This window comes from Xiphophorus maculatus, chromosome 6 (assembly GCF_002775205.1).
Source record: "Xiphophorus maculatus strain JP 163 A chromosome 6, X_maculatus-5.0-male, whole genome shotgun sequence".
NCBI lineage: Eukaryota > Metazoa > Chordata > Actinopteri > Cyprinodontiformes > Poeciliidae > Xiphophorus > Xiphophorus maculatus.
Window position 1 is genome coordinate 24542052 of NC_036448.1, and position 22606 is coordinate 24564657.

The 22606-nt window shown below is 34.6% G+C and overlaps 2 protein-coding genes across 2 annotated transcripts; both read left to right on the plus strand.

The window, feature by feature from the left end:
* Nucleotides 1-2125: 2125 nt before the first annotated feature.
* LOC111608940 lies at nucleotides 2126-10142 on the plus strand. Its single transcript, XM_023335558.1, has 6 exons — nucleotides 2126-2207; nucleotides 5088-5375; nucleotides 5471-5737; nucleotides 7307-7396; nucleotides 9224-9267; nucleotides 9538-10142. Exons 1-6 carry the CDS (start codon nucleotides 2156-2158, stop codon nucleotides 9745-9747), a joined length of 951 nt encoding a protein of 316 aa, XP_023191326.1. The 5' UTR covers nucleotides 2126-2155; the 3' UTR covers nucleotides 9748-10142.
* Nucleotides 10143-14943: 4801 nt separating this feature from the next.
* LOC111608944 (SLAM family member 6-like) lies at nucleotides 14944-22252 on the plus strand. The gene is made up of 6 exons (XM_023335570.1): nucleotides 14944-15019; nucleotides 17769-18059; nucleotides 18155-18421; nucleotides 20518-20610; nucleotides 21287-21333; nucleotides 21696-22252. Exons 1-6 carry the CDS (start codon nucleotides 14968-14970, stop codon nucleotides 21696-21698), a joined length of 753 nt encoding a protein of 250 aa, XP_023191338.1. The 5' UTR covers nucleotides 14944-14967; the 3' UTR covers nucleotides 21699-22252.
* The last annotated feature ends 354 nt before the right edge of the window (nucleotides 22253-22606 follow it).

The window sequence follows — 22606 nt, forward strand, 5'->3', positions numbered from 1 at the left end:
TTTGACTTGGGTCTTTTGGTTTCATTTAATCAAAACTGAATTCCCAAATAGTTTCAATTTAATCCAAAACCCAGTGACATTGTAAAAAACAGATAATAATGAGCATAAGGAGAAAAAATGAGCAAATATCTAAAACTGTGATGCCTTTCTGATGAGTATAACTGTAAGTATAAGTGATAAAATCATCACATTAAAGTATCAATTCAGTTCTGTATTTTTCACTAAAACGTCATGACTTTGTTGGCTTTCTAATTGTGTTGACTATCAGATTGCATCAAGTCATTAACTTGTAGGATTCAATTTTCTTGGATGAGAATGTAGCAAACGTGGATAATGACTGGTATTGTGTTGTTGAATTTGCAGCAATTACTCATACTGAGCAAGCATGCGGCGACAGTGGAGAGGAAAAACTCCCCTTTATCAGGAAGAAACCAGCTGCTTCTACAGAGAGAAAAACAGAGAACTTGAAGTTAAAAGCTCAAATGAAAGTGAATAATGCAAAATTGGAGTGGTAGGAAAATGTAGCAGAGTGAGAAAATGTGGTCAGCATGTCATCCAGGATGCTAAGCCTTTAGCAGCATACTGGACTCTCCGGTCCAGTGCTTAACTGGTTTGAATCCTACATAAAGAACAGAGATTTCTTTGTTTCAATTGGAAACTTCTCACCAAAGAGGTCAAAGGTCACATGTGGGGTACCCCAAGGTTCAATCCTAGGACCCCTTTTATTCAATATTTATATGCTCCCATTAGCTCAGGTTATAACAGAAAATAATTTTAGCTACCATAACTATGCAGATGACACACAGCTCTACATTACGATGTCACCAGGTGACCTTTGACCCCAGCCAATCATTGAACAGATGCTTAGAACAGATAAATGTGTGGATGTACCAAAACTTTCTCCAGCTGAACAGAAACAAAACTGAAGTTATTATTTTTGGACCTAAAAAGGAACGATCTAGAGTTATAGATCTAGAGTTACAGATCTAGAGTCAATGCACAGCTTCAGTTATTACAACTAAAAACCAGCGATCAGCCCGAAACCTGGGAGTAGTGATGGACTCTGACCTGAACCTCCAGAGCCACATAAAGACAGTTACAAAGTCAGCCTTCTATCACCTGAAGAACATTTCCAGGATTAAAGGACTAATGACTCAGCCAGATCTAGAGAAACTCATCCACGCGTTCATCTTCAGTCGTATTGATTATTGCAACAGCGTCTTCACAGGTCTGTCCAACAAATCAATCAAACAGCTGCAGCTGATCCAGAACGCTGCTGCTGGCGTTCTGAATAAAACCAGGAAGATAGAGCAAATAACACCAGTTTTAAAGTCCCTCCACTGGCTCCCTGTAGCTCAGAGAATAGACTTTAAAATACTGTTGTTAGTTTATAAATCACTGAATGGCTTAGCACCACAATACATTAAAGATCTGCTGTTGTTGTATCAACCTTCCAGACCTCTCAGGTCTTCCGGTTCTGGTTCTGCTCTGCATCCCCAGAACCAGAACCAAACGAGGAGAAGCAGCTTTCAGCATCTATGCACCACAAATTTGGAACAAACTTCCAGAAAACTTTAAAACAGCTGAAACACTGACTTCTTTTAAATCTCGACTAAAAACCCACCTGTTTAGAATTGTATTTGAAATGTAATCAATTACAAATTTATTGATGAAATCTGACTTAATGTCGTGTTTTGATTGTTGATTCTATGTTGCATTGTGTTTCTGTGTTTGATATGATGTAAAGCACTTTGAAATGCCTTGCTGCTGAAATGTGCTATACAAATAACATTTGATTGATTGATTGATTGATTGATTGATTGATTGATTGATAACTACAGAGATAACACAGGAAAACCTAAGTAAGAATAACTGAAAGTTTTATCAAATGTAAAGTTTTAAGCCTAAACTTACAAGTAGATATGACATCAGCTTCACAAACTAAAACTGGGAGAAAGAAGCCAAAACAGCCAATTATGACATTTTGTCTGTGTGTGTGGGTGTTATGCACAGTGAGGGGTATGAGACGACATTTACTGGATATGTGAAATGGAACTGTGTGAAATTTTATTTAACGCCTTCCCCTAGAATTGAGGAAACTGTGGCTCATTGATAGACGTTGTACTTCCGGATGTTACAGAGTTGACACAAAGCCATGGCAGTGGTAGTTCTACTTTTTCTTATCTCCTTGCTGGATTCAGCTGAAGGTAAAATTTGTTTTTTATTACAAAATGTGTTTAACATTTGCTGTGGCAAGCTAACATTTAAATTGACAAAAATGTGGAGCTGTAGAAAGTATATTAGAAGAAAAACTATTGAAGCAAAGTTCAGCTGTCAAGATATATGTTTATTGTGAAAAATATAATGTAATTTCTGTTTGGTTATTTTTGGCGGGCTTGTATTGACGTCTAATAGTTTTCTTTAGGACTGCAGGATGGTGCAGTATCGTGTCGCAACGCAAAGACTTTCAGCGCTACTTTTGGAGTTTATGTTCTAAATGTGTTGGCTTAGTTTATTTAGATTTATTATTGTCCTTATGCAGGTTTAGAAATGTTTTAGTAAGCATCTGTTTGTACTCTCTGAAGTACAGGACAAGTACAATTAAAGTATAATTTGCTTAACTGTCTCTAAAATGCTGAGGCACAGTGGAGAGATCAAGAAGACGAAAAGAAAGCAAGAGGTGGTTGACATGTGCTTGTTTATTGGTTTCACAGCTTGGGATAAAAAAGGCTTTTCAATATTCTCTTCTGACTGTTGGAGTGTTTGAAAGCAGGACAGCAGGAGTGTGTTGGTTGTGGATGATGTTTGTGACGCTGCTTTGACAGGGAGCCTCATAGATCTGGTTGAGATCAGTGAGTTGGGTTTCATACAGAGATCTTTGCTGCCTCACAGATTTCATGGTGAATTTTTGTCTTTTTTGTGCAGCTGTGTGTTTAGTCCAGGACAAACTTTTGATCTTAATTAGTTTCTTCCCTGTGTAAATAATAAATAAATGAATTGATAATAGTGTGAAGTAGTACATGAGTAGTACACTTAGTTCTGTCATGGCTACTTTTGCATCATAATTAGCTGAAACAAAAGAGTGTCAGTAGTTTTTGAGGAGCAGGTTCTCAGAGGATTAAAAATAAAAAGCTCTAGCGGAGAAGTTTCCGTTTAAAATAAAACGTAATTTAACAGAACAGAAATATTCTCTGAGAGGACTTCATACAAATTCCAAATATAAACATTATCTTGAGGTAGAAAAACTGTTTCACTTCTCATTTCTTCAGTGCAAACAATGAGACCAACCACAGCAGCTGCATTTTCTCCTTCATCACAGCAGAGGCTGACCTGACTAAAAGGTCCTAAACCTGACACAATATAAAGACTCATCCTCCATCTGTAATCATTAGCATAATTTTGGATCAATAATAACATTGATCATGTAGCAAATAATTAATCAGTCAAATACTTACACAGTGCACAGTGGTGCAGTTGGTAGCACTGTTGCCTTGCAGCAAGAAGGTCCTGGGTTCGATTCCCGGCCGGGGTCTTTCTGCATGGAGTTTGCATGTTCTCCCTGTGCATGCGTGGGTTCTCTCCGGGTACTCCGGCTTCCTCCCACAGTCCAAAAACATGACTGTCAGGTTAATTGGTCTCTCTAAATTCTCCCTAGGAGTGTGTGTGGATGGTTTTTTGTCCTGTATGTCTCTGTGTTGCCCTGCGACAGACTGGCGACCTGTCCAGGGTGACCCCGCCTCTCGCCCGGAACGTAGCTGGAGATAGACAGCAGCACCTCCTGACCCCATTAGGGACGAAGGGTGAACAGAAAATTGATGGATGGATGGAAATACTTAATAGGCTCCAACATTTAGTGTAACTGTTAAAGCTGATGAGAAAGTTCTTTAGCAAAGCAGATCTTTTTTGGCTCTGATATTTAAAGTGCAAAACTTGACACCCTCCTAACACTGACAGTTAAGTTACTGCAGTTAAATGGATTTAAAGGGCATTTCTATACACAGTTGTCTCTGTGTTGGTTTAGTGACAGGGATCCTGATAAAGATGCCACCAACATGTCACTCATTGCTCTGATACTGTGCTAAAGTACTCACACTCCTTATTGTCTTCACATTTCATCACATTATAACAAAAATTCAATATGTTTTATGTGGTAAACAAGTAATAGAAAAGTATGATGTGCATTTGTATTAAACCCCTTTTAATTTTATATCAATTTAATTCAGCCAATTTAAATTAGAGGCATCGAAACTTGTAAAAAACAAACAGTTGTCTCCAATTCAATCTCATTATAAATGCAGCTTTTCTATTAACTATTTAGAAGTTTGTTAGAAAACAACAGTGAACAACATAATGAAGACAAAAGAACACAACAGGGATAAAGTTCTAGAGAAATTTAAACAGAATTAGGTTATGAAAGAACATCTCAAATGAAGACCATCTCTTGGAACATTATTTGAAAATGGAAATAGTTTTGTGTCTCAACTGTATACCTGCCAGCACATGGCAGTCTAAAGTGACTTTTGAGACAAATCAGGTGGTTTGATCTCTGAAAGGTTTTAGATCTGGAAAAAATTCTGTTGAGAAGGAAAGCAAAGATGGGAAAGTTTGTGATTTGTGATAACAGAAGATTTTCATGCTCTGACAAGAAAGTAAAAAAATTAAATTCCCACTGATAGAAGAGGTATTATTCTATTTATTTTTTTAAAAATTGATGAGATTTTAGGACAATTAATGGGAAAAAAATCCTCACTAAACAACTTGCATTCAATAAATATAACTGCTTTCTGTCTTATGCGTATATAATTAAACATTAAATATAAATAAAATTAGGCATAATAAGACAGCTATGCAAATATAATGATAGTTTTTCACCATATTATCCATACAAGACGTGTAAATAATGAAATTAGATGAATCCTTTCTGTGTTGATTCTGATTGACATACAGAACTTGTAGCACTCTACATCATCTAGTGCTACAAACCTCCTCTGTGCTCTGATGCGTTAAAAGTTCAGTCAGGATTTTCCAGAGACTGATCAATATATTTTGTTTTCATTATTGAAGGAAAACTAAACTTTATCTTTCAGGTGCTGAAAATCGGTTTGTGAAGTCTGGATCGAACCTTCTATTGGAAGCAAAGACAACTGACTTAGGAGAAAATGAGTTTATTTGGAAGTTTAACACCACTGACAATCTTGTAAAATTCAAATCTGGTGGGCAGCCTGCCATCTTCTATGTAGAAAGAACAGTTTTTTCTAAAGAAAACTACTCTTTGCTATTGAGAAATATGCAACACAGTGACACTGGAAACTATAAGGAAATAATAAGTGGATTAAAAGACAAAATTGTAGCTGAATACACAGTCATTGTCCAAGGTAAGTTTCTTCTTATTTGCTTAGTTTTTAAAAATCATTTCTAAATGTTTTTCTAGGACCCCATTTTATAACCAACCAAATCTTTTTTCCTTCAGATCCAGTGTCTCCAGTGAATTTAACAGTGACCCCCAGTGACCCCAGCTACTGTAACTTCACTGCAACATGTAGAATAAAGGATTCTCAAATTAGTGGATCTTTTCAATGTGAAAATAAAACCTGCCGTTTAGTGGACCAAACACACCTGAAGGTCTCATCTCTGAATGTGTTTGTAAAGGAAAGCTCCATCATCTGTAACCATAGCAACCAAGTGAGCTGGGAAAAGGATGTAAAGAATGTTTCATCTCTCTGTGAAAATCCACCAGGTAAGATTTAAGAAATAGATTCAGAAGCTTTTTAACTTAAAGTACTGGGCAGGTAGATGTTTCACATGGTAAAACATAAAGCAGTTCATCATAATTATGAGTAAACACACACATCTATGCCCATAACCAAATATCTATTTTAAATCACATGATGAAATTGAATTAAGTTCTATTTATTTTTGTAACCCTGTTTGTGCTTAACCCTAATATTTTACACCAGCCTTAATGTCATGTTCCGTGTTTTTCCTGTGTATTTCTTTCGAGTTGCTGTGTCCTTGAGTCTCTTCGTTGTCCTGTCTCCCCTCGAATACTCCCAGGTGTTTCTCATTCCCTGATTACCACCTGTGTATTTAGTGTCACCTGTGTGTCTGTGTCGGATCCTCGTCTCATTGTGGCGTCTGTCTATGTGTGCTTCAGTCCGTCGTTCCAGTTGCTACCTGAGTTGAGCCCTGGCTTCCACTCATCAGTGCTGCCTGATGTTATTTGGACTGTTTATTTTCTGGATTACTTATCATTAAATCCATCATTTGCACGTTAACCTGGGTCTGCTGCGTCTGCCTCACCAACTCCTCACCACACCACTTTATGACACTTAACCTGGACCAGTACAATAATTGTATTTCATTTCACATTATAGCTGTAACCATTGTGAGCACCAATCTGTACATAGACATATTTAACAGGTGTTAAGGAGTTTTCTCTTGTTTAACAGTCACTATTTTTAATTTCTTCTTATTTTACATTTTTGAAAAACCAGATGAAAGTGTGAAAACTTTTATTAAAATAGCAGAATTATTCAATTCACGTCACGGTGCTGCTGTACTGATCTATGGACACTTTCTCTTTAAATGGTGAATGGACTGAAATTCACCATTTAAAAATTAAATGGTGAATTAAAATTTAATAATTCACTAAATGTACTTCTATATCAATCTATATTCACCACGCTGAACCCATAAACATTTATAAACAGATCAGCTGTCAAATTAAGCTACAGTGCCTTGCTCAGGGGCAAATTCACATGTGTAGGGGGCAGCTGGAATCAAACCTATAGCTTTACTCAAGACAACTGTTCTCCCCCAAAGCTACCCAAGAATAATTACCTTATTATAAACACTTGTGTAAATCATATTGCTCATGACAGACATAGGCATTCTAAATTTTATATATATTACATGTAGCACATGTAATATGTATAAAATGTACCAAACTAAGTAAGTTAAAGTGTGTAGAAATATAAAGCTAGTTTAATTTGCTATATATTTATGCTGCCTTTCAGTATTAACATCCATACTGGTGAAAATGATAAATAGCCTATATATATATATATATATATATATATATATATATATATATATATATATATATATATATATATATATACAGTATATAAATATATTACATTCTTTACATGTTGTCATATATTTTATTTTTTATTTTAGCAACTATTGTTCATCTATACTGTCAGACATTTACAAGATTTTTCATCCTAGCATTAAAGTTGTAAAACAGAAAGTGAACTTGACCAAAGTGTTCCTGATGTTTTTTCTATTTTCTCTCTTTCTACAGTCCTCAACACAGCCGCCATAGTTGGGATAACATTTGGAGCATTACTGCTGGTAGTGGTATCTATTATGTGCTCTGTGCTCATAATAATGTGTAAGTACCTCTTAATTTTTCTCCCACAATCGGATTATTGTCTCTAAGAACATTAACCTAGAGATAAACACAAAATGATTCAACCCTTTGACCGATTTAGGTTTAAATTAATCTTTTCATTTGAACATGATGTTTGTTCTGGCTGGAAGTTATATTTACTTTTTGAAGTGTTGGAATCTCAACTTATATCTGTGGATTTAGTTAAAGATTATAGTGATGCCCTTCCAACCTCAAAGACTTGGAGCTAATCACCAGCAGAACTGCTAAAAGGTCTGAAGAATGTTTTTATTGCTGTCAATAGAAAAAACTTTATTTTCTTGAGAAGGGTATAAATTATTTTGAACATGGCATTTTTACAACTTCCTGTTTGAATAAAAAATTTTTTTAAAAACCCTGAAATCTACCAGTGGTATGAATAATATTGGGTTATAACAATCAGAGTATGTGTTTACCTAAAATTAATTATTCAAACAAAATGTGTAATAATATTAATGGATGAATAGATTTTGCCTGCAAAATGGGATGAGTTTTTCTTTTCTTTAAAATTTTAAGCATATTTAGTTTACAGACCAAGTAAATTTGCTTATGATTTTTGAACATTATTATGTTAGGTGTATACATTTTCAAATATATCTTTCTAAGATTATTTGTTTGAATTTTATTTTCCTATTCCAGTGAAAGTAGAATCATCCTATGAGTCTTTTAAAGAATTGTGTTTATGGTTTAGTGGGATTTGTCCAGTAAGAAGAAGGAAATCAGGAGAAATGTCTGAGAGCAGCAGCTTGGACACCTAGCAGACTGGCACTCTACAGAGAGATTTAAAAACACTCTGTGTTTAACACAGAGTCTTTGAATTTTCCTCACAGTGGAGAATGAATTATTGTAACAAAACTTTAAATTCAAAATTATTATTCTAGCAGAATTTGGTTTGATGTGTTTTCTGTTTTAGTTTTGACCACCATCTATTCCTCTGATGTAAATGTATATGGTTTCGTTCAGGAAGGCAAAACATTTTAAAAATTGATTAGACTGTCAGTCTTATATAATCTTTAGTTCCATTCTGTGATTTTTGTTGGCATATTTTCAACATGTCTGTCAACATAAGGTTGTGATTTGCCATCAGAGGTCACATAAATATGGACAACACAACAAAACAAAAACTTTTATTCCCTGGGAGACGTTGTCCTTCCAAGTTCTTTGTCTTTATTGTCAACCTGTTGCTTCCACAACAACAGATTGTTTTAGCCTTAATGTGAACTCTGGTTTAGTTTCCGTCCTTCTGCCTTACGTTGGGCTGGGACTCTCATTGAATATTCCTTTTATTTCCATTATTCTGTGGCAAAACATTTTTAAACATTGGTGATGAAAAATCTGTTCTGATTTATTTGCCTTTGTGAAAGAAAATAGGTGGCAAGATAACATGTTTTCAGTTTGCTGTAGTGATGAGAGCGCTTAGTGTTAGGTGGTACATCAACATCGATCAGGTAGTTTATTTTTGAGGCGTTGAACCAAAACCTGTTTTTGAGAGACATCTGTTGTAAAATGACATCAGTGCTTTGAAAGAACAATTTAAAGGCCTGTTGTGATTTACTGTTGTTATGCTGTGATGATGTTGAATTTCTAACAATTTTCCTCTCAAACATTGACTTTTAACTTTGGCAAAAAAGATAACAAAACCCCCAAATCATTGAAATTCTGCTGTTATCTCCAATTTAACACTTAAATTACTTTGATTATTATGTGATGTTAGTTTGGTTAAAGCGTCACTTTAAAGTAAATTTAATCACCTCAAACTACAGAACTTTATTCTTTATGACTGACCTGCAGGTAAAAGAAAGAGGAGCGCAAATACAGTGTATGAAGTTCCTCAGGTAAGCAGTGTGTTATTTTATTAAAAGAAAAACTCTCCCTATTTGCTTGTCAAAATAATCAAGACATTTACAAAAGAACTATTTTTTTTAGATAAAAAATAATCTAGACTTAAAAGGAGCAGAAAAACACATTTTTAACAGAAACAGTTTGCAGCAAATTCAACTTTACTCTGATCTTTGTGTTCATATTTTAGTGAGTTTCCACAAAATGCCACCCAGAGAATATTAAGATATAAAGATGTGTTTTTTTCTCTTTGTCATCCTTTATAGGAAATTTCACAGAATAACCAATATGCAAATCCTGCTGAAATTACTGAATCTCCTTCTCCAACATCAACGTATGCCCTGGTGCAGCTTCATAGTCGTCCTGTGCAAATCAATGTCACCAGTACCTCCACAAACCCGCAGCCTGAAACAATTTATGCTCAAGTTGACAGAGTTGCCAAGTCCAACTCAAAACCTGCTGCAGCCAACAGATGACAAAAAATAAAATCAAAATGGAAAATGTATATAACTGTGTTTTAACTGTGCCAAAAATGATCATGAACTGCCACTGTGAACCAGCTTTTAAATGTTTTTATAGATTTAATTTTACTTCTATTTACTGGTGGAACAGTAAAATGTGGGAAATTCTTCAATCCTTCACAAACTTAAAGGTAAAGATTTTAGAGCTAAGAGATTTACAGTTATTATCATGACGAATATCAGTAAAAAATCTGGTCTATTTTGTTATCATATCAAAATATTGTTAACTCCAAAATGCGCTGTCTTGAACTTTTAATATTTTATTTTTCTGTTTGTGAAATTCAAGTGTTGAAACAAGTGACACTTGTTTTTTTTGCACATTTTTGTATTCTAAACTTGTTGCTGCTAAAGGTTCTATTTTTTGTTGAGGCGCTAAAAAGAAAAACATGTTTTAAGTAAATTATTTGCTGCAGGAATAAAATGTTATTGCTGAATTTTGTGTTAACTGATAAGCAGCCATACAAGACAAGAATTTCAAAGATAAGAGTAGAATAACGCCTTTTGTTTGTGTATTTTCATAATTTCTGATTTAAACAACCCCTCCTGTTTCTCTGGAAATAAGTTAATGATCTGAAAATGTAAATAATATTCATCGAACTATTCAGGTATAAAGGTATATTTTTACCTAAGTGGTAAAAATCTAATTGTACCTAAAGATTTTCTCAGGTTTAGTTCTTGATCTTGTCTGTCTTGTCTGTGCTGCAGTTGCATGCATCACCATAAAAGAACTGTCTAACCGTTACACTGAACAGTACAGGTATGAGAGGTTGTCAGATATTACCCTGTCGGTTTAGTTTATTGCAGAATGTCTCAGACTAATATTCATCAAGTTACAGGATTTCACCTGATGGACATTGCACTTAATAAAGAATGAAGTCCTTGTCTATCAGTTATTTGCTGTTAAAAAACAGCAACTATATATCAGAGAGAGAAAGAGCAGATATTAATTATTCATGGTATTTTGTAATGAAGCCTAGGCGCAAATTCAAACTGGAAGACTCTTTTATCCCCACCGGGACCCGTTAATTGAAGCGACCTGCCCACAATCGTCGACCTATCAACGCCGGACCAAGCCACGTCACGTCCAATCACCGTCCAAGTCCCAGCTGATAAGGACCTTCATCCATGGTGTCCTTCGCTCTCCAGCCGAGCTCAACCCACCACCACCCCTTCTCCTCCATTCGCCCGGTCCTGAGGCCCGCACCCTTCTTCAACCTCCACCACCAGTGCCGGGCCCTGGGGGATGACGTTCCTAACAGCATCGGGGATGCTCATCTGAAGCCTATCGCTAACGCTGCGATAACCGTTATCCCTAGCCGGGGCCCGAGCGCCAAAGACTTTAAATTCTGTTTGTCAATAAACTCTTCTAATTGTCTTCTCATCTCCGTCTGAGTCTCTCCAGATTGAATTCTCATTACATTGTATTTTTTAAAAATGTGTTGAATGTCTTCCCTTTTCTGATGCTGTTATCATGATCGATGTAAAAATATGTTGTTTTTTTTTATTCACAAGTGTTCTTTAAAAAGTATTGTGATTTTTTTTTCAATAAATCTACACTAGTACAACTTATCTGGAACTGGTCAAATATACCTTGTATTAGACCCACATGGATTAAGTGCACATGATAATGTAATGGCTTTGCAAACCAGTGTAACCCCTTTAGCACAGGTTGTGACTAAAATCTCACTATATATGGTGGCAGCCATTTTCTCCTCAGTCCCAGTCGTCCTCTCTGCTTTGCTGAAAAGTTACCTCAAAGTATTCCTTCTGTTTTTATTTATTTATCTATTACCTCTAAACAGGGCAAGTAGATTTTACCAAAAAGTCCTATGTGGTCTTATCTCTCTGCATGACCTTTTTCAATGAAAATTAATAACTTCTTCATCCATTGGAAGATGAAAAATGTGAAAAGTTACAGGTGAATCAAATATTTAAAAATGTTTTATATTGTGTGCATTTCTATTTTCCTCAGTGTTAAAAGTTGTGTTAATAGGCAGCTTTTTTACATCTTTTGTCAGATGCATAATAATAATACATCATTTTGGCATTGCTGTATAAATTGATTTGCATAAATGAAATGTAATGTCTAGATCCCTGTAATGCTGTTGCAGTTATTTGAGTTGTGTTGTGTTATTTTAACATTTTATTTTAGCAACTAATTTATCCAATTAATGTAGAATAACTGGTATCAGTGACAGTTTAAAGATCATAATGTGACTTTGGGCACATAAGTCTATGGACCTAATACAGTAATGAAGTCTATAGACGTAAATTCAAGCTGGGAGACTCTTCAGTTTACTGGCAGCATCAATTACCACGCCTCCGCCTCCGCCTCAGCCAACCAGCACCAGACTGTCGCTCCGCTCCAGCCAATCACCACGCAAGAGCTCCTTCAAAAGGTGGATCCACCTGCTTCAGCCGCGCTTCGACCCACCTCCTCCCCGCCTCCACCCTCATCCTCCCGGGCATCCTCCAGACTCCCTCCAGGCTCCTTCCTCTCCAGGCTCCACTCCACCACCAGTGTCCGGGGGAAGACTACCCCGAGCTTCGCGCCGAGCCGATCATCCAGCTCAGGCGATTCTCAGCACGTCTGCTGCTGGTGTCCGAGCGCCAAAGAACTTCGGGTCAATAAAACTTTCTAACTGCTGCTTTTCTCTGTGCGAGTCTTTCCAGATTAAATTAATAGCAGATACATATGTGAGCTGATTTCAATTAGCGTCATGTTCTCAATAAAATAAATGTTTGAAATACTTCTGTGACTTAGTACAGAAAATAATACAATATTTCCTCATTTGACCAGCGATGTGAAGCCATGGTTGTTCTCTTTCTCCTGCTTGTTGTTTCTCTGCTGGGTTCAGTTGAAGGTAAAATGTATATTATGTCTTATTGTGTCTCCTACGGTTAGGATTAGGGTTATCACTTGTGACCCAACTTGTCACAAGTGATACGCTGTGGCTCAAGTGCTAATGAACTGGTGAAAAAAGTGAGATTTTCATTGAGATAATTTATTCAAATTATTAAGCTCAATACTGACATCTAGTGACAGTGAAGCTAAAAGCTTTTCCACTGTTGCTTCATCTGTATGAATAGTCATTCAAAATTAAATACATAAATAATACCTTGAGTTAAATTGTTAATTTGGTCCAATGTACTATTCTTCTTTTTCACTGAAACCCATTTTTAGGATACGTCAATATTTTACATTCATCTATGCATTTACAAAGAATAAATTCATGCAAAGTCTAAAAAGCTCTTTTTCCCCTCATTAAATTTCCCCTTTACTTACATTAAAGTAAGTAAATATACACCTAACAAGGAAAAATAAATTCCTTTTAAAAGAATATTTGATATAAGCAGTATTGAATTCATATAGAATGGTCTGTGCTGACAGACACATCTGCAATTTCTTTTATTTAAAAAAAAGAAAAAAAAATTGAACGTGAAGAGTAGATTTTTACCAACGAACAATGTAAAATGTAGATTAAAGCATTTTGTTTCTAAACAAAAATGTTGTCTTGAGGGTGTAATCAACCTCAAATTCAGATCTGGCAGAGAGCCTTTCATCAAATACACAGAAAGAATTGTTTTTTCTGAACAAAACTACTCTTTGCTTTTAAGAAATATGCAACACAGTGAGAGCAGAAACTATAAGGAAATAGTTAGTGGATCAGAAGACAAAACTGCAGCTGAATACACAGTCAGAGTCCAGGGTAAGTTTCTTCTTGATTGCTTCCTGTTTTGAAATAATTTCTAGCTTCTTTTACTGGACCCTGTTTTAAAACTAAACAAATCTTTTTTTGATCAGATCCAGTGTCTCCAGTGAAACTAACAGTGACGTCCATTAAATCTTTAATCTTTTAGCTTCTGTAAATTCACTGTGACGTGTGAAACAGTCGATTCTCAAATTGGTGGATTTTTCCAATGTGAAAATAAAACCTGCCGTTTAATGGACCAACCACACCTGAAGGTCTCATCTCTGACTGTCCATGTAGAGGAAAGCTCCATCATCTGTAACCATAGCAACCAAGTGAGCTGGAAATAGGATGTAAAGAATGTTGCATCTCTGTCAGAAAAAAAACATGTAAGATTTAAGCGAAACATTCTGGTACTTTTAAATTTCAAATATTGGGAAGTGAAAATATAAACAAAACACATAAACCTCAATAACCAATGCAAGCTGTTTATAATTTCTTTAAAGCATTATTTTGCTTGTGATAAACATTGTAATTGGACATTTTAAGTTGCATATAACAAAAAAAACCCCAACAAAAACAAACAAAACATCAACCTTAATATTTTAGCTGGGGTAAGAAAAAAAATACCTGGCAATTTTTTTCTTTAGTTTTTTTATTATCATTTTGTATAAATTTCCAAGCAGTAGAAGGACATTTAATGCATAGTATTTATTTACTCATATTTCTTTTATCTATTATTTTTCCAGTCAAAATTCAGTCACAATGTCAAATTTAACTATATGTGAAAATTTCACGTTTTTATTCTCTTTTTACAGATTACAATAGAACCATTGTAATCAACGTTGTAAGAATAACCTTGGCTGCAATTCTGGTTGTAATTTGCACTTTAACTGCTGTTGTAAGAAAATGTAAGTATTAGTATTTATATATATTTATATATACGTACATATAAAAGACTTCCCTGAGTTTAATAGAGGAAAAAAATACAACCTTTCCTGTGTCCCAATGCTCTTTTCAAAACAATATCGGTGGATGAACTCAGTGATACTGTTGTTGGCTGAGCAAAAATAAATAAAAAAATAAAAAAAAAGTTAAATTGGATATCTGATCTTCTTATTCTTATTGTTGGAAATTATGTCTTAAGATTTAAAATCCTGTTCCTGGCTGGTTGCAGAAATAACCGGAGTGAAGATTTGTTTTGGAGCTGTTTTGCTGCTCCTGGATCTGGACGATTTAGACCAAGAATTCTGCTCTAAAGGGAAAAAGTCCAGGAATTGAAAACTTCTTGTTTTCAATGATCTGCTCCACAATTAAAGTCTGTGTGTGCGTGTTGTGCACAGTGAGGGGTATGAGACGACATTTACTGGATGTGTGAAATGGAACAGTGTGAAATTTTATTTAACGCCTCCCTCTAGAATTGAGGAAACTGTGGCTCAGTGATAAATGTTGTACTTCCGGATGCTACAGATGACACAAAGCCATGGCAGCGGTAGTTCTACTTTTTCTCATCTCCTTGCTGGACTCTGTTGAAGGTAAAATTAGTTATTCATTACAAAAAGTGCTTCACAGTTGCTGTGACAAGCTAACATTTCAACTGACAAAAATGTGGAGCTGTAGAAAGTACATTATAAGAAAAACAACTGGGGTGTGATGTTGTGGCGTAGAGGATAGCGCGACCCACATTTAGAGGCCTTGAGTCCTCAACGCGGCCGTCGTGGGTCCAGCTCCTGGACCCGACAATATTTGCAGCATGTCTTTCCCCCTTTCCTGTCAGCCTACTTTCATAAAAGGGACACTAGAACCCACAAAAGATCCCCTGGAGGGGAGGAAGAAAAACTACTGAAGCAAAGTTCAGCTGTCAAGATATATGTTTATTGTGAAAAATATAATGTAATTTCTGTTTAGTTATTTTTGGCGGGCTTGTATTGACGTCTAATAGTTTTCTTTAGGACTGCAAGTTGATACAGTATCATGTCGCAATGCAAAGACACTGAGCGCTACTTTTGGAGTTTATGTTCTAAATGTGTTGGCTTAGTTTATTTAGATTTATTATTGTCCTTATGCAGCTTTAGAAATGCTTTAGTAAGCATCCGTTTGTACTCTGAAGTGCAGGAGAAGTACAAATAAAGTATAATTTGCTTAACTGTCTCTAAAATGCTGAGGAACAGTGGGGAGATCAAGAAGACGAAAAGAAAGCAAGAGGTGGTTGACATGTGCTTGTTTATTGGTTTCACAGCTTGGGATAAAAAAGGCTTTTCAATATTCTCTTCTGACTGTTGGAGTGTTTGAAAGCAGGACAGCAGGAGTGTGTTGGTTGTGGATGATGTTTGTGATGCTGCTTTGACAGGGAGCCTCATAGATCTGGTTGAGATCAGTGAGTTGGGTTTCATACAGAGATCTTTGCTGCCTCAGAGATTTCATGGTGAATTTTTGTCTTTTTTGTGCAGCTGTGTGTTTAGTCCAGGACAAACTTTTGATCTTAATTAGTTTCTTCCCTGTTTAAATAATAAATAAATGAATTGATAATAGTGTGAAGTAGTACATGAGTAGTACACTTAGTTCTGTCATGGCTACTTTTGCATCATAATTAGCTGAAACAAAAGAGTGTCAGTAGTTTTTGAGGAGCAGGTTCTCAGAGGATTAAAAATAAAAAGCTCTAGCAGAGACGTTTCCGTTTAAAATAAAACGTAATTTAACAGAACAGAAATATTCTCTGAGATGACTTCATACAAATTCCAAATATAAACATTATCTTGAGTTAGAAAAACTGTTTCACTTCTCATTTCTTCAGTGCAAACAATCAGACCAACCACAGCAGCTGCATTTTCTCCTTCATCACAGCAGAGGCTGACCTGACTAAAAGGTCCTATACCTGACACAATATAAAGACTCATCCTCCATCTGTAATCATTAGCATAATTTTGGATCAATAATAACATTTATCTTGTAGCAAACAATTAATTAGTCAAATACTTAATAGGCTCCAACATTTAGTGTAACTGTTAAAGCTGATGAGAAAGTTATTTAGCAAAGCAGATCTTTTTTGGCTCTGATATTTAAAGTGCAAAACTTGACACCCTCCTAACACTGACAGTTAAGTTACTGCAGTTAAATGGATTTAAAGGTCATTTCTACACACAGTCGTCTCTGTGTTGGTTTATTGACAGGGATCCTGATAAAGATGCCACCAACATGTCACTCATTGCTCTGATACTGTGCTAAAGTACTCACACTCCTTATTGTCTTCACATTTCATCACATTATAAAAAAAAGAATCAATTTTTTTTATGTGGTAGATAAACATACATTAGGGTAGATAAAAAAGCCTAAAGTTATATTTTACAAGTAGTAGAAAAGTTTGATGTGCATTTGTATTCAAAACCTTTAAATTTTATATAAATTTAATTCAGCCGATTTAAATCAGAGGCATCGAAACTTGTAAAAAACAAACAGTTGTCTCCAATTCAATCTCATTATAAATGCAGCTTTTCTATTAACTATTTAGAAGTTTTTTAGAAAACAAGAGTGAACAACATAATGAAGACAAAGGAACACAACAAGGATAAAGTTGTGGAGAAATTTAAACAGAATTAGGTTATAAAAGAACATCTCAAATGAAGACCATCTCTTGGAACATCATTTGAAAATGGAAATAGTTTGGTGTCTCAACTGTATACCTGCCAACACATGGCAGTCTAAAGTGACTTTTGAGACAAATCAGGTGGTTTGATCTCTGAAAGGTTTTAGATCTGGAAAAAATTCTGTTGGGAAGGAAAGTAAAGATGGGAAAGTTTGTGATTTGTGATAACAGAAGATTTTCATGCTCTGACAAGAAAGTAAAAAATTTAATTCCCACTGATAGAAGAAGTATTGTTCTATGTATTTTAAAACAAATTATGAGATTTTATTACTATTAATGGGAAAAAAAATCTTCACTAAACAACTTGCATTCAATAAAGTGGAAACTATAACTGCTTTCTGTCTTATGTGTATATAATTAAACATTGAATATAAATAAAATTAGGCATAATAAGACAGCTATGCAAATATAATGATAGTTTTTCACCATATTATCCATACAAGATGTTTAAATAATGAAATTAGATGAATCCTTTCTGTGTTGATTCTGATTGACATACAGAACTTGTAGCACTCTACATCATCTAGTGCTACAAACCTCCTCTGTGCTCTGATGCGTTAAAAGTTCAGTCAGGATTTTCCAGAGACTGATCAATATATTTTGTTTTCATTATTGAAGGAAAACTAAACTTTATCTTTCAGGTGTTGAAAATCGGTTTGTGAAGTCTGGATCGAACCTTCTACTGGAAGCAAAGACAACTGACTTAGGAGAAAATGAAGAGTTTATTTGGAAGTTTAACAACACTATCAATCTTGTAAAATTCAGACATGGCGTGGATCCTTTCATCAAATATGTACAAAGAACAGTTTTTTCTACACAAAATTACTCTTTGCTATTGAGAAATATGCAACACAGTGACACTGGAAACTATAAGGAAATAATAAGTGGATTAGAAGACAAAATTGTAGCTGAATACACAGTCATTGTCCAAGGTAAGTTTCTTCTTATTTGCTTAGTTTTTTAAAATCATTTCTAAATGTTTTTCTAGGACCCCGCTTTAAAATCAATCAAATCTTTTTTCCTTCAGATCCAGTGTCTCCAGTGAATTTAATAGTGACCCCCAGTGACCCCAGCTACTGTAACTTCACTGCAACATGTAGAATAAAGGATTCTCAAATTAGTGGATCTTTTCAATGTGAAAATAAAACCTGCCGTTTAGTGGACCAAACACACCTGAAGGTCTCATCTCTGAATGTGTATGTAAAGGAAAGCTCCATCATCTGTAACCATAGCAACCAAGTGAGCTGGGAAAAGGATGTAAAGAATGTTTCATCTTTCTGTGAAAATCTACCAGGTAAGATTTAAGGAAAAGATTCAGGAGCTTTTTAACTTAAAGTATTAGACAGGTAGATGTTTTATATGGTATAACATAAAGCAGTTCATCATAATTATGAGTAAACACACATCTATGCACATAACCAAATATCTATTTTAAAACACATGAAGAAATTGAATTAAGTTCTATTTATTTTTGTAACCATATTTGTTCTTAACCCTAATATTTTACCCCAACCTTAACCTGGACCAGTACAATAATTGTATTTCATTTCACACTATAGCTGTAACCATTGTGAGCACCAATCTGTACATAGACATATTTAACAGGTGTTAATGAGCTTTCTCTTGTTTTACAGTCACTATTTTTAATTTCTTCTAATTTTACATTTTTGATACACCAGATGAAAGTGTGAAAACTTTTATTAAAATAGCTGAGTTATTCAATTCACGTCACGGTGCTGCTGTACTGATCTATGGACACTTTCTCTTTAAATGGTGAATGGACTGAAATTCACCATTTAAAAATTATATAGTGCTTTACTGGGCCTTCTGACCATTTACTAAATGCACTTCTATATCAATTTATATTCACCAAGCTGAACCCATAAACATTTATAAACAGATCAGCTGTCAAATTAAGCTACAGCGCCTTGCTCAGGGGCAAATTCACATGTGTAGGGGGCAGCTGGAATCAAACCTACAGCTTTACTCAAGACAACTGTTCTCCCCAAAAGCTACCCAAGAATAATTACTTTATTATAAACACTTAAGTACATTGTGTAAATCATATTGCTCATGACAGACATAGGCATTCTATATGTTATATATATATATATTACATGTAGCACATGCAATATATATAAAATGCACCAAACTAAGTAAGTTAAAGTGTGTAGAAATATAAAGCTAGTTTAATTTGCTATATATTTATGCTGCCTTTCAGTATGAACATTCAAATATCAAAGTGCTATTGGATGGAGAAAATGATAAATAGCACCCCAGTGTGGACAAGCTTTATAAGCTGTCAGAAAAAAAACATGCAAGATTTAAGAAAAACATTCTGGTACATTTAAACTTCAAATATTGAGAAGTTAATGTTTTACATTGTAAAACCAAAATATTACTGTATAATTACTAACTGAAAATATGAACAAAACACATGAACCTCAAAAACCAATGTAAGTTATTTATAATTTCTTTGAAGCATTATTTTGCTTGTAATAAACATAGTAATTGGACATTTTATGTTGCATATAACAAAAGAATAAAAAATATATCAACCTTAATATTTCAGCTGGGGTGAGAAAAAAAAAATCTGGCAATTTTTTTCTTACATTTTTTTAAAATCATTTTGTATAAATTTCCAAGCTGTTACAACCGCTCCTCCCCCTAAGGCCACTAAGGGTAAATTCTGGCGCTGGGTGCAACACAAAAACAAGTAACCTAAACAGTTGGGGTCAGGAGCAAAATATAGTTTAATTTACAGCTAAAGTAAAATCTCAATCACATGAGACAACAAACACGGGAAGCTTTGAGCTTCAGGGTCTCCAAGGCCAAAACAACAAACAAAACACCCCCCCTTTAATTATAAAATAAAAACACTTTCTAGAGAACTAAAGAAAAAGTACAAAACCTGAACTCCCTGGCTAACCACAAAACAGGAGAAAACATTTAACAAATAAAATGGCAGAGAATCCCTACCAGCTTCCACTGTGAATAGAAACAAAACTTTAGACACATGATACTTCACAAAATGCTCACAAGAAAATCATCCAAAGTCCCCACAGTCAGCTCACAGACAAGATCACGTCAGATCAAGGCCCAGAGAAAAAGGAAGGGATCTGACATCTCTGGTTGTAACTCTTTGTGGGGCGGCTGACGAGCTCCAACACATTGCACCTGTGGCAGCCAGGTAAAGCTGAAACACAAAGAAAGAGCTCTCCCATGAAGAGAGCCCCTAGAGGTCAGTGACCGTAACACAAGCATTAGAAGGTTTAGAAAGTATTTATTTACTCATATTTCTTTTATCTATTATTTTTCCAGTCAAAATTCAGTCACAATGTCAAATTTAACTATATGTGAAAATTTCACGTTTTTATTCTCTTTTTACAGTTTACAATAGAACCATTGTAATCAACGTTGTAAGAATAACCTTGGCTGCAATTCTGGTTGTAATTTGCACTTTAACTGCTGTTGTAAGAAAATGTAAGTATTAGTACTTATCTATATTTATATATATGTATATATAAAAGATATCCCTGAGTTCAAAAGAGGAAAAAAATACAACCTTTCCTGAAATAATGTAATGATTTGTACCTCTTGTTTCTTCTGTTTATGGATTATTTATGAATCCTAGAAAACTAAAGATTTTTATGTCTTTTTATAAAGTAGTTTCAGTTCGTTTTCTTTGGACTAAAGAAAGTTATTTTTTATTTGGCTTTAAAATATCTGAAGCACTATACATAGATGTTTTAAGGGACATTGGTGATTTTAAAAAAACAATGAAAAAGAAAAAGTGAAGAACAGAAATAAAAATATGTATTAAAGAAATGTTTATACATTCATATTTTCATGTTTAATGAATTTAAAAACATACACGAGGCAATATCAAAGTAGGCAGTTTAAAATCTCTGAAGAGTTTTTTGATTCTTGGGATTAAAAGCATTTTTTTTATTTGTTTAAAAGTAATTCATAGTTTAAGCATTTACAAAAACAAGCCATCTAGAGACAATGCAGTTTCTAATAGCTGCTATGGTTCCCTGTCCTGAGTATTGACATTTTTGTTTCAAAGCCATTCAGCACAAGAAGGGAAATTTTGCACTATTAGGACAAGTGAATGGCTTTTCCAATCCAAGACAAATATTTTGATTTTGTTTTCAAGGTAAAAGAAAAAGGAAACCAGAGCAAACGTCACATGAGTTTCAAGAGGTGAGCAGCAAGTTCTTTCTCTAAAGATTAACGGGACAATTTGGAGGTTTAAACTACTCAGGAAATATTTTGTTATCCAAATAAAGTTTAGAATTAACTCTGCAGAATAACCAAAACCCCTTAATTCTTTGCTTAGAAATTCTGTAGAAAGACTTGTTAGTTTTTTCAGTCTGATCCACCTGATCTTCCTGTAACATCAGCAGCTCTCCATCCTGTCTGCTCATCAACTTTCTGCTTCTTTCTCTAATTCTAAAGTTTCGAAGTAAACTTGTTTTTTTGGTTTATGTTGTTTGAATTCTTGCAATTAAGATTTTCACAATGTGGAGTTTATATGAATACTGATACATTTAAATCTCTTTTAGTGATGTCACACCAGGTCAGTCGGCCAATGAGAGCCCTGTAGCAGATTCTTCAGACAGATCTGCAACATTCAGACTCGGTGTGGTTTCTAACGATGGAGAGACTGGAAACACCCTCTAACAAATGGAAGAATCCCATTCACTGTCTCAAAAACACAAATATGATGCCTTTTCAATACTGTAATATGCTTTGACAATAGTTGAATTTGAAATATAACATAATTGCAGGTTGACATGAACTGTATGTTGGACTTTTGGAAGCTACACTGAACATTTATGAGTATAATTACATTGATAAAACTTAAGCATTTCTAAGTATAAATGTATAAGTACATTTATACATTTGTATTTAAACACATATATCTTTACAATAGATGATTATAGCATTGTTGTTCTTTTCAATTTATATACTTTTGCATGTTAATCCATTTTGGCCTTTAGAGCTGCCATGATGGAAGTTTGTTTTTGTTTGGAAAGTGTTATGTTGTCCAATGTAAGATTCTTATGAAAGTGCAATTTTTATGTAAAAATAAACTTTGCAGCAAATATTTCATAACAGATTTTGTGCCTCCCATAAAATTTGCTCACACAGTAAAATTGTAATTGTCTGACCTTGTAGTTCAACGACCTTACACTCTAAAAAGTGTTTTTGACTGTAGTTAATTTTGTGGACTTACTTACATTAACCTCACTTAATTCATTACTTACTCATTTACTTACTTTTTTTGTGTTCAATTAACTTAAAAGTTACAAATCTAACTAACTTAAATGAACTTAAAGGAACTTTTTACTTTGACTTTACTTGAAACAATAGATTTCAATGCCAGTTTTGTGTCCTACGTCTGGCCAACTCAATGTTTTTTACAATTTTCTAACTCAATTTACAAAATTTTTATAACTTCATTTATTAAGTG